Raw genomic sequence first — 12837 nt, 5'->3', positions numbered from 1 at the left:
CCAATGAATTTTTTTCAGGTCTTGCAGATTTAATACTGGACCAATATCAGAAACAAAAATTGGTTTTGAACATATTTTTGAAATAGGTATGTTTGAAGGGGTCAAATTTTGGCTTAGGGGTGAAAGTTGAAAGATTTTTAGCAATGAGTATATTTTTGTCTGGTTTGTTTGATTGTTTGTTTCTCAATGTTTTTAGATGATTTTGTTTTTGTTTTGGCTGGCATTGCTCAACTGATCTACTGGTCAGGTAGAGTTGTCTAAGTTTTTTATTCAATTCTTTGAATTGTATTTCAGGACTTGTCCTGCTATGTTTTTTTACTTCGTCTAACAGATTTTTGTTTCGTCTTAACCTGACTTCTTGGAATTGACTTTTTCAATGACTTAACTCACTCAAAAAATGACTTCTGAACTCACTTATGGAACTTTAAATTTTATGAACATTTACTTGTTAAAGGTCATAGTGTGCATCTAAGTAGTGCCAAACATATATGCCCTAATTTTTGATTATTAGAGTCTTGAGTTTTTGATTTCGAATATTAATTTAGGGATCTTCTCCGTTTGTGCCCCCAGTACTTTATGTGTCCCCCAGTTACAGAGCACGTGCCATTACATAGTAATTCATTATGTAAAAAATATTGCACGTGCATCTGAGGAGTGCAAATAATATGCGCGCACTAAGCTAAGGGGGCGCAGATGGAAAAGATCCTAATTTTGAAAAGCCCTATTAAGGCTTTCTCCTTATAGAGCTTATGTGTCTCATAAAAATGACAGTCCAAAGCTAACCCAAAAAGTCTAGTGGTTTATTAAAGGACGGGTGGTCGATCTGTATATCTAATCTCTTTAGTTGTTTCAATTCATGGAAGGCCCCAAGCGTCTATCGAGGCTATTTTCCGGCAATCTGCCGGCTATGTTTTTATGCCTCGAGGCTGTACCATATAAGTTAAAACTTCTTAATATGTTGCCGAGCAAGGAAAATCAAATAAAGATCTTTGGCTGTAATTTCCAGTCGCTTTTTTGAAAATTTGTAGTTATGAAAGTGCTATCATGTAGTAATTATCTATGAGAAGGAAGTTGGTCCTCTGAGCTAATTGATAACACGGAGATTCGGTAATGTGGTTCGCACAATGTTTCGACCCCCCTCATTCATATGTTTGGATTAATTGTCTACCAAATAAAGAGATGTTCGAAAATAGATCCTTGACTTAAAAACAGATTGTTACAAACATAAACTACTAAATGAATTAAAGTTCATTCCGCAATACAAACAGAATAAACTAAAACATTATTCGCGGTGAAAAACTATATCTAAATTTAAAACACTTAATAACAAAGTCATTAACATCAGATAAAACCAAAACGAAACAAATTCACTTTTCCATAACTAGAAGGCAGATGGGACCTGTTTCTTTGGGACCTGTTCAGAAGGGACAAAGATACGAAAAAGGAATCAAGATATATACGTATTATACGTATTATTCTTAAAATACGTATTATTCTTAAAATATTCTCTAAAAAAACCACTAAATTTTTTGAAACTAAGTAATCTCAAAAAGCCATAAAAAGAATTAGCTTTTAACTAAAACTTCTGAATTGACTTACATGTAACACCTCAAAAAATGGGACCTATCTTTGGTGAGACTGAATAATGGGACAAGACTATAAAACAAAAAAGGATACAGAATTACACAAATATTACAAACAATTTACGGAAACACAAAGGATTGAATTCTTTATATCATTGACTATTAAGTGCATTTTATATATTTTCAATTTTTTTTGTATTATTTTAGTAACCGAACCATTGCATTAAACATTAAACCGAAACATTGCATTTGTTCACTTGGGTCTCATTTGAAAAACGATGCGATCTGTTATTAAAGGGACTATGTTAAAAGACTACAAATATTGAAATAAGAAAATGCATAGTGTCTGTCATAAAACATCGAGTTTATCACAAAAGCAAAAGAGCCTAACGTTTGCATTATAGGAAAGTTGATAGGCGCTCTCATTGATGAGACTAATTGACAAGTTAACAAGAAAGAACAAAAAAAACAAACTTCAAAAATATTCTCTATTTTTTGAAAAGAATTAAAATTAAAATTGACTATATTAGCTATCAACTGACGGCATTGAGAAAGTTCACTCTTTCTTCTCAATACTAAGCTATTGAGACCTGTAATTAATCAGAATGTTTCTTACGATTACAGAAACAACATTAAATACAGAATTTCAATTTGAAAAACGCGAGAGAGAAGCGAGGAAGCTATTTTAAAAATTCCAATTTGAAAAGCCTTCAGTTTTAAGCATTTTTTTGATAAAAATTAGAACCATCAAATGGTGATAATTTGAATTCAAATTTGATTAACAAATATGAACAATATTCAATAATCACAATATTTTTTCAAGGGAAATCGGAATCAACTCCTAATAGCTATAAGCCTTAGATCTACTAACTTCGTTTTCGCTAAGAAGACAATTGCACGCTTTTTTGTTCAGATTAAGTAATAGTACTACCAAAGTGCAACAAATGCGGGCAAAACTCTTAAAATTCTTTGAAAGATTACGAAAACAATGTGGAAGCCATTAAAACCATGAATTATTCCCTAAAACATAATATATGCTCATTTTGCCTCATTTGAACGTCAAGGATATTGTCATTAATAGGAATTTGTTATGAAAATGACTTGTCTATAATTGATTTGCAAAAAAGCAATAAATTCTTAAGATGTTTGCAAAAACAGCGTTTCAATTGAATTCGAATCCTTTTTATTTAAAACTCCAGGATGAGATAAAAACTAGCTTCTCTTATTGCCGCTGATCTATTCAGAACACGTAATTATTCGATATTGTTGCTGAAAATATATCTTTGAAACAACAAATATCCCTGATAGAAAAAATCTTCAATTGAACTAAAATAAAGCAAAAAATGAACAAACTCACGCCAAATATCAAATGTTCACGAAAACTTAAAACCTCGATATTCTCAAAAAAAAACAAATTCAAAAATCTTTCATTTCTTACTTCTACGCGTCAAGCGCTTTGTAGTGTTACCACTCACAAATCTTTACGATGAATATATCGACCGGCCAAAATTGACCGAACAAAAGACCCAGTTGAGCTCTTTCTGTTTCTGTTTACCGTATATCTTGAAGCCAATTGTATGGAATATCATTTTTTCACAGTGTAATAATTTGATCTGTTGTCTATAAAAGTTTTTTATTTCAGATGTGATGTTTATATATTAGTGTGTATATATAACGAAATAGCTCCGTGTGCGATGAGTTCCCATTCCCATGTGTCAAGCGGTGGTTCTGATTATTCCAAGATTCATCACAAGAGGTCACAGTGGAAAAATTCGCCATCTTTGAACAGTTTCCCTACATCATCGGGTAATTCCATTAACTCAATGGGACGTGTGAGAGATTTTCTCGTGTATTAAATTATTGGAAATATAACCTGAAAGTCTTATCAATGTGAAAAAACTTGTTAATGCTTTTAAACAAATTACGTAGCAATTGATCGAGTCATGCTAGTCTTATTTGTACCATTAATTGCTTTTGAACGAAGTTTGAAACAATTATTGTTAACGTGTTGGTTTTTTATGCAAATTTTTTGCTTGACCGTTTTGACTTTATAGCTAGAGCATTCTTTCGCTGTGTTGAGCGGTTTAAGTTCACTTTCAATCTTCAGAAATGGGATAAACTGGTAAAGCCCAGGGAATTAAGTGTCTAAACAATTCTCTTAGAGCTTTACTAAGCTCTAAGTGTACTGTTCATCAAAGCTGCTGAAGAACGCTCGAGAGGAAAATTTTCCTGGTTTAAAGGGAGTTATTGGACTGCCCCTCTCCCTGTTTTATCCCCGCCCTCTGAGGCTAGCCTCCCGTTGCTAAGCTAGCGATAATCAACGCCAACCCCTCGCCTGTCGTTCGAGAGCAATTTGTCCGAAGTTAGTCGGGCGTACTGCATTTCTCAACAAGCTATCTTCTCTGTTTAATTGGCTCACTTTGACAGGTAACTGGGCACGTATATTTTTAATAGCCGCGAAGCGATAGCTGAGGCTATTATTGGCCTTCTCTTGGTTTTTTTTATTTATTTCGTCATGATTTTTGTTACGACCGTATTGCGTCACAACCACTTCAAATCTGCTTTTTGTTCATTCGATCATGCAATTTCAACTGATTTGCGTGCGTGACGTCATTTTTCACTCTTAGTGGATCGAGTTTTTTTGTTCATTTGCGTGATTAAATTTTTGGTAACATGTGACTTACCTCACTCTTAAAAATGACTTCCTCGCTCTAAAATTGACTTTTCTTTGCTTTAATTCAAAGAGATAAGGTCAAATGAGTGCTTGTCACTCTAATTGAAGGATATTTAAGAGCAGCAAATAGAAACAGCAATAAATTATATAGATTTTTAATCAAAATTTAACATCTCAGCGCTTAATGAAAGGAATAAGTTTCTTTGTCTTTGTAACGTCTTTTTGAGACTACAGATCTATGAAGCTTTTGCGGCTATTTTCTGGCAATTTGCCAGCTATGTTGTTACTTTTAGAATTGTCTAGTGGTCACGTCCAATTAATTTCTGTCACTAAGCTTATAGCAATTTTTTTTGTACCGTTGATTTTTTCATGCATTTTTTTTGTTCGACCGATATTTCTGACCATTTTACGCAGATAAATAGGTAAAGCCCAAGAACATTAAGTTGCTGAGCATTTCTCTTAGAGGCATACTGTAGTATTACGAGAGCCGTTACAAATGAACGGATAATTAATCCCGCATTAGAGCGAACGTATTTAGGCGCTAATTAACCATTCTTTCGCCGCGCGCTAAACAAACTAACGCTTGTTAAGACTACCAGTACACAAGTATTTAAACAACTCAGTTCGACTTATTTAAATAAGAAACATTTAGGCCTGGATCTCCTCGCTTATATCCAGGACAGAAAATGTACGTTGTTGAACGTAGGCGGCCTGTAAAACCACAGTTTCTTTTGATTTAAATTACTTCTGCTTTTGACAGTTGCAATGCAGATCTTTCCCCCCCAAGTTCAATAAAGATGAAGCAGATTGCTTCAGGGGAAAAGACAATAGAGTCTCATAAAAAGCCCCCAAGAAAACCATAATTGTTGCGGTTTTAGAAGAGGGGAAAAGCAGAAAACAGGCGCCTACGAAATCAATAATTGATGCTCTCAGCTTTTTAGATTTTTATTATTTTTTGGAGTTTCAATAATTTTTCCGTGAGATAAAAAAGAGTTAATTCTCTTGCCTTCTCGGCCAATAGGAAAATTAAGAAGCACCTCACTATGAACGTGAGTTTGTGATTCGCTCCCTATCGGCCCGAACGGAGCTGAGAGGAATTAATTGTTTCTCTCAGCGAAGTGGGACGGAATAAAATTAGAGAGACAAATAACAGAGCCAACGACCAGCAGCAGACAACTGCTTCATTTTTCTTGCAAAATAAATTCCTCAATTTAAACAGAGAAATTTTATTAAAGATTTCCAACTTAGCAAATTTTCCAACAGAACATACTTGTGAGAAATCGACTGGAAGAAGTTTCAACGACGCACTCACTTAACAACAACACAATCAAGTAACAGCTCAACCCGGTTTAATACTGCTCAGTGTAAGCTTGTTCATTTAAACTATCTATTTAATTAATTGAACTTTTCAGCCCCCCAACTATTTTAAATTGAGACTTATAGCACAGACAGGTCTTAGGCATATATCTTTGCCTTCGATTTGTTATATCTTTTGTCAAGTTTGACTGGCATACATAAAGAGATCCCGTATTGTGTGATCTGTAGCAGCCCAGTCAAATTTGATAACTGGTGCGCCCAGAGGAAAGAATCACGCCTGAATTTTTGTTTTCCTATCCGATCGGATTAAAATAGTAAAATAACCACTAGCACAGAAGTGAAAGCACACTAATAGACAAACAAAAAGAGTAATTTATATCAAATTTACAGCCGAAATACAGTAAATTTACATTAAAATAGTAACAGGCAACTGATTCTTTGCTCCTGTAAAATTGTTCTGACCCGGGTGGGGGTAATCTATGTCCAATTTTTAGTTTATTTATATAACAATTGAAGTACTTCTACATTTTATAGTCAAAACTTAACCAAAAATCATCCCCCCAAAACCTATTTAGCCTAATTTTCACCCAATTTTCATCAAATTTATGGTTAAATTTTAGTTTTTACACCTTAAATAACCGAAATTCAACCAGATTTTATCCCCCCAAAACATATTTAATTTGATTTTAACCCAATTTTCACCAAATTTATGGTTGAATTTTAGTATTTTCACTCTAAATAATTGAAAGTTATACAAAATTCATCCCCCCATATCCTGTTTAGTCTATTTCTAACCCGATTTTGACCAAATTTCTGGTTAAATTTTAGTATTTTCACTCTAAATAATCGGAATTTATACAGAATTTATCCCCACCAAACTTGTTTAGACTATTTCTGACCCGATTTGGACCAAATTTATGATTAAATTGTAGCATATACACTCCAAATAACCAAAAATTATTCAAATTTCACCGCCCCAACACCTAATTAAACTAAACTTTAGCCGATTTTCACCAAATTCACAGCAGAATTTTAGCATTTTCTTACTAAATAGCCGATTTTTAACCAGAAATCATCCCCCCAAATCATATTTAGAGTAACATATGTCTAATTTTTACTGAATTTTTGACCAAAATGTAGCATTTTCAAACAATTTAACGTAAATTTAACCAGAATTCATCCCCCCAATACGTTTTTAGTGTAATTTATATCTAATTTTCTACACATTTAAGCACACGTTGTTGCATTTTAACATTAACTAACCCAATTTTGGTTAAATTTAAGCCTTCCTTAGTTGAATTTTCACTCTGTTTTATCAATTCCTTGACCCAGGTGGGGTAATATTAATCAAATTTTAGCCAAATAAGCATCATTTTGACCTAAATTCTCAAATATTAACCAGATTTTAACAAAATTAACGTCACTTTTATCATAATTTAACGGATACTAATCATATTTAAGCCTTAAAAACATCATTCTTATCCAATTTTAACCAATATTACTCAAGAAAATAGCCATATTAACGTCATTTTTACACAAAATTAGTAAATATTAACCAAGTTTTGACCACATAAATCTCAATAAGGCTCAAATTTAACAAAGAATAACGGGTTTTAAACTAAATTTTATCCCCCCAACATTGATTTTTAGCCTGAAAATAACATAAATTGATGAGAATTCCCCCATTTTAACCGGTTTCACAAGTACAATTTCACCAATAGAGGTTTTAAACAGTGCATGGACCAAACTGGAATAGTTATTGTAGAACATCTTAATCTAACAGCAATAGAAAACACTAGAAGGGATAAAATAACACGGTTTATTACTGACGGAATTACTTTCATAGCTATTTTCTACGTGTTTGAACATTATTCTCCCGCTGATTTTTGTATAACTTATGCATCTGAGAACCCTAATTTTCAGAATTTACTAACTTTGTTAAAAACTAAAAACAGTGTGATCGAGATTCCCGCAGAAAATTTAGCCAATAATTAATTAAAAGAGCGTAAACTAGCCTTTTTAACCCAATTTGTACACAAATTTAATGTTAAAATACGGTCATTAACAGACTTAAGCACTTTAGAAACAATATTTAAACACAATAATAGCTACAAAAATACTACTACTGATGTACTAAACATCCCGTACTAAACGTTTTTATACTGTCTTCTGTGTAATTTCATACAAAAATACATTAATAAAACAACAAAAACAATTGTTCTATGTTATTTATATGTCATATATTAAAGTAAACGTTCAAGATCTAAATATAAGTATTAAAGTACATAACAAAATAGGCAAAGTTTCATATTTTTTAACTGACCAGAACGAAAACTTTTTATGCATTTACCATCACTCTTCTAGCGAAACAGAAACTGAAATCTACATAACTTACAATTGGACCAACCCAAACTTTAATGAACTTTTGTGTGCTCGAAGAAATCAGAACAGTGTGATAGAATTAGCATAAACGTTATCATCTTGTGTGTGGATGAGCCACCAAAATAAAATTTCCCCGTTTGGTTTACAAATCTTAAAAATCATAAAACCCAAATACATCAACGTTTCTCCTGACGATCCGAGTTTACCAGATAGAGTTAAATTACTTATAAAAACAGAATTTGTCACACAAATTAGATTTTCAAAAATAAACAGATATCACCAATACTCTGTTGAATTTAAACACTCTGAAAACACTTATCCGTGGTTATTAAATTTTACTGTTGAGCAAACCGATATTTACTCTTGGGTTGAAATTTTTAGCACTGATAACGGCAAAAACTTTGAATTTAAAATACAATCATTAAACGGTCCTAAACAAATAAAATTCATATTACAAAACAAACAGTTCAACATTCTACTTTAGTATTAGCGTTTTATTACTTAAGTGTAATAAAAAAAATATTTCCTACACTAATTACCCAAACTAATAACACTTTCGTATAAAATATTCTTTTCGTACACTAAAATAAAACATGGCAGCGAACGTTGTTGCGTACCCCGACATAGCGTTAGAGAAATTTATAGGTTTAGATCCATCTGAAGATGCCCAGGAATTCTTTAGTTTAATACAAAGAAAAATCCAATTCTCACTAGGAACAAGAGATCCTGCGGATGCTGCCTTGCAAGCAGCATACGACGCTAGACAAAAAGCGTTGTTTGGTTCGGTTTTGCGTGGGCCCGCAGCCCAATGGTTTGAAACCTTAGCACCAGGTTTAGCATGGAACGAAGTTGGAAATCAGTTCATTGACCGTTTTACTGATGCAAAAGACAAGTATAGGAAAAGAATTGAAGTCGAGAGTATTAAAAGGGAACCAGATGAATTGATAAAAAACTATACACACCGAATAACAAAAGCAGTTGAAAAAGGATGGCCAGATCCAGATTTTAACGACGACCAGCGTAACGCTAAGTGTATGGAGTACTTTGTAAGAGGATTAACGCCACCTGCACTCAAGCAAAAGGCACATCAGCGGTTAATAGAAAACCCAGCTACAACTTGGCAACAATTACAGGATCATGTAGCAACTAAAGACTTAAGTTTTTCTGTTAGCAGTGAATTCACGGGTACTGCCTCAAGTAGTATCGACAATAAAATAGAAATAGAAGGGTTAAAAAACCAACTCACAGAAATTGCAAATCTAATGAAAGATCATAAAATAATTGCCACATACAACAACGACAATCCCAGATTCAAACAAAACCAGACTAGATTCTGAAAGTTTTGCAAACGTTCAGGTCACACAATAGCTTTCTGCTTTAAGTACAAGGACTTTAAAAACGAAAACCGAAACCCACCTCAACAACGAGAAAATTTCACAGATAATTATAAACGTAGTAGGAGCCATTCACCAGGTCAACAAAATTACAAATCAAACAATTATGACAATCGAAATTCTAGGGACAGACAGAGAAATGGTTATAACCAAAATCAATCCAATTATCAAAACAACTCTAGATCAGACTACCGACATCGATCACCGTACCCATCAAACTCTTCAAACAATTACCGATCATCTTCTTACGATAACCGATCACAGGAACGACAAAATAACCATCAAAACAACTCCTACAGAGATAACTATAGGCAAAATAGTAGTGATAGACAAAGCAACGGTCCTCCAAGATCAGATAATCGATATCGTGATAGGAGTAGAGACCATGACCGGGATAGGACACCTACTAGACAAAACCATAATACTCATTCAAGAGATAACAGTGAAGGGCGAAGCCCTCGAGTTCACTTTACCAGTGAAACTTCCAGAGACTATTACAATAATGAGAATCACAACGACGAGTATTTAAACTACACAGGTCTCCGTTCATAAACACTACTGATAACATAGCAAGTTACTCACATATCTATATTAATTTATACCAATCCGTCGGAGACTCTTATTTACATTCTAGTTTAGACTTAATCAGATTTTCGAGGTTATCTTTCCCCTTTGTTTCAGGCCATCGAATGCTAAGAGTTCTTTGTGTGGTCTTTCCCTTTTAATAAAACAATTTTCTACTGATCTTTCAATTCAATCAACTTCTTGCTTCTTCAACTTTCTATCCCACAACTCTTCCAACTACTTCTATTTTTGGTTAGTACCCAACTATTTTATTTTACAATTGTAACCAACCAGATCAATCTATTTTCCATATTATCTGTATGAAGAAAGTTTAAATACTATGATATTAAATCATGGGAAATTGTGAAGATTCTAATCATAAACAATTGTACCATGACACTGCGCCTCTAAAATTAAATTTTATCACTATTAAGGAGAAAATTTTGAAAGCATTTTCAAAGCATTTGGAAGCAATTTATTAAGCGATAATGACCACAGCCTTGTGTAAGAAAGCGATTTATGAATTTTGAATTCGCATTGCAATTTGTTCACAAAGTTCGTTCATTGGTGAACTGCTTGTATAACTGGGCACTAATGGCATTACTCTCTCTCGTATGTCACTTTCCTTTAAAATGAAATACTTCCTCATGAGTTCAGAATTTGATTGTGTTTGAAGAAAACTGTATTCGGCATTACTTACAACTGCAAGCGGCCTCACTTTGATTTGCTGATGCCCAATTAGCATATCTGTTAAGTTGTAACGATTTCTGTATTTGTTGCAAAAATATCCGAATAAAATTTGCAGCACCGATGATATCACAAATGATATCAGACCAAAGTAAATAGTCATTTTCCACGTTGAACTCTCCGTAAACCTGCTGCTCAAACTAGGACGGATAATTTTCAAATCCTCCACTATTGGTGTTGTTAATTCATTCAACCGGTCAAATGATTTGCGATAGTAATCAGAGTTTGTTGTCATCTTCAGTTGAACTTTTTCAATAATCTGCTGTCTGGCTTGCGACTCCGTTGCTATATGAGGCATCTCATTTAGAGATGGGATTTTTGAAAATAGATAACGAAGTGGTTCTGTTAAATTTACGTCTACTCGCATTACCGAATCATTCCTACAGGACACCATATCTGAACGAATTTCCATAAATCGAGTTTCGATTTTGGTTCCACATTCTAGTTCTATAACGCATGCCTTACAACCATCAAGTCTCTTTCTGTTGAGAGGATTGGTATCTCTCATTTCACTCAAATACATATCAAACTGCTCTGTTGCAGATATGATAAGCCACTTTCCATTCCCTAAGTTTTTCGCTTTCTCCTTCACGGGCAATTTGACTGTGTTGATGTTGCAGTTTTGAAGAGCAGCAAACTGGTTTCCAAGTAAAAGTGCTCCCAAACACGTATCTTCCGCAGTTTCCAGAGAAAATCCGTTAGTGCAAACTGAAAAGCTACTGGAACCGATACAAAGATCAATTTCGTGCTGTGATAACAATGCAATCCTTCGGGTAGATTCAGCAACAGCTATATAGTCAGCCTCGGTTTCGTACTGTGATGCATAGCCATCCGAGTCGTTAGTGGGCATCGGAATAGTAATTGCGCGATATAAATTCAAGGCGGTTGATCCTGATGCAAATGGTATTGCCAAACGAAATAACATTCCATATTCTTCCACGGAAACACTTGTCAACAACTTAGTTTCGTAATATGTTAGAATCTGAGCTGGCGGGATTGCGAGAGTAAGTCTGTCAGTTGATTTCACTTGTTGACTAGCAATTTTTTCAAGTATTTTTTCTAAAACATTTTTCGGTAACAGTGTCATTGGAATTAATTTTTCGACCATTGTCATTACGGCATTTAAAATTGTTAGCCGATAAGCGTAGGTCGCAATTCGATAGCTTTTAATTTCGTTATTCAGAGCCAATAATGAACTTGCTAATAAATTAATTTTGAGTTTGAGTTTTTGATCCCGAGCATAGAAATACTGAGAACATGCCATTAATCTGCGAGAGTTCGACTCGATAACTGCGATTGCGTTATTGAGAATTCGGGCATAATTTTTCTGCGTCGCGATTATTTGTTTTTCGTTTAATCGTATATCCTTCAGTTTAATTTTTGTTCCAGGATTAACATGAATTCTAGATAAATAATCGGCTGCAGCATTAGCTTTCCCTGGTATGTGGCCTAACTTAAAATGAAAAGAAAGTACATAGTCAACTGCGTTCCAGATATTTGTTGGCAATCTTTTTGCTTGGAAGAATCGACTGACACTCTTATTGTCGGTTAATACAATTATCGGCTTTGAAGTAACTCCCCAAATATAGTGTTCGAAAGCTTCGAATGCAAAATAAACACTCAAAAATTCTTTCACAAAAATTGAGTGCTTTAGATGAGCCGGCGAGAATAAATGCGATCCGAATGCCACTGTTGCATAGGTTTTTTCGTTTGGATTAAGAGAGTGGTCATGATAGTCTTCAATAAGCAAAATATAGCCTGCTGCGTAATAACTTGCATCACTGACTATTATGAATTGGCATCCTGGTTTAGCCATTTTTAAAGATAAGTTACATGCTTCCTTCAAACTATTTTTCAAAATGTCAAGGCTATTTTGGTGTTCTTGAGTAATTATTAAGTCAGTTTCTTTCCTTAACAATTGGAAAAATGGTTGGAGTTTCACAGATAAGTTGGGAATAAATTTAGCGAAATATTGCATGAAGCCAATTAGTCTGCGCACTTGTTTCAACGTTTTAGGCATTGGAATTGTTTTCAAAAACTGTTCAATTTTTTTTTGTTTGGAGCGATTCCATGTTCAGTTATTGTATGTCCCAGGAAATTAATTTTTCGAATACCGAATTCACACTTATCCATTGAAAGTTTAAATCCCAATTTTTCATTGCAAGCAAAAATGTGA

At 33.9% G+C, this 12837-nt stretch overlaps 1 protein-coding gene across 1 annotated transcript in view; it reads left to right on the top strand.

The window, feature by feature from the left end:
* Window positions 1-3229: 3229 nt before the first annotated feature.
* Window positions 3230-12837, top strand: part of LOC142341794 (protein KATNIP homolog) — a 43147-nt gene continuing 33539 nt past the window's right edge. The window contains exon 1 of the mRNA XM_075393029.1: window positions 3230-3389. Within this exon, the coding sequence (XP_075249144.1) occupies window positions 3278-3389 (112 nt within the window). The 5' untranslated portion in view covers window positions 3230-3277. The remainder of the gene's footprint in view (window positions 3390-12837) is intronic.

The sequence above is a fragment of the Convolutriloba macropyga genome, chromosome 6 (genome assembly GCF_964194025.1).
Source record: "Convolutriloba macropyga chromosome 6, txConMacr16.3, whole genome shotgun sequence".
Classification (NCBI taxonomy): Eukaryota; Metazoa; Xenacoelomorpha; order Acoela; family Convolutidae; genus Convolutriloba; species Convolutriloba macropyga.
The sequence above is the reverse complement of the archived record's forward strand: the minus strand, read 5'-3'. Positions and strand labels throughout refer to the sequence as shown.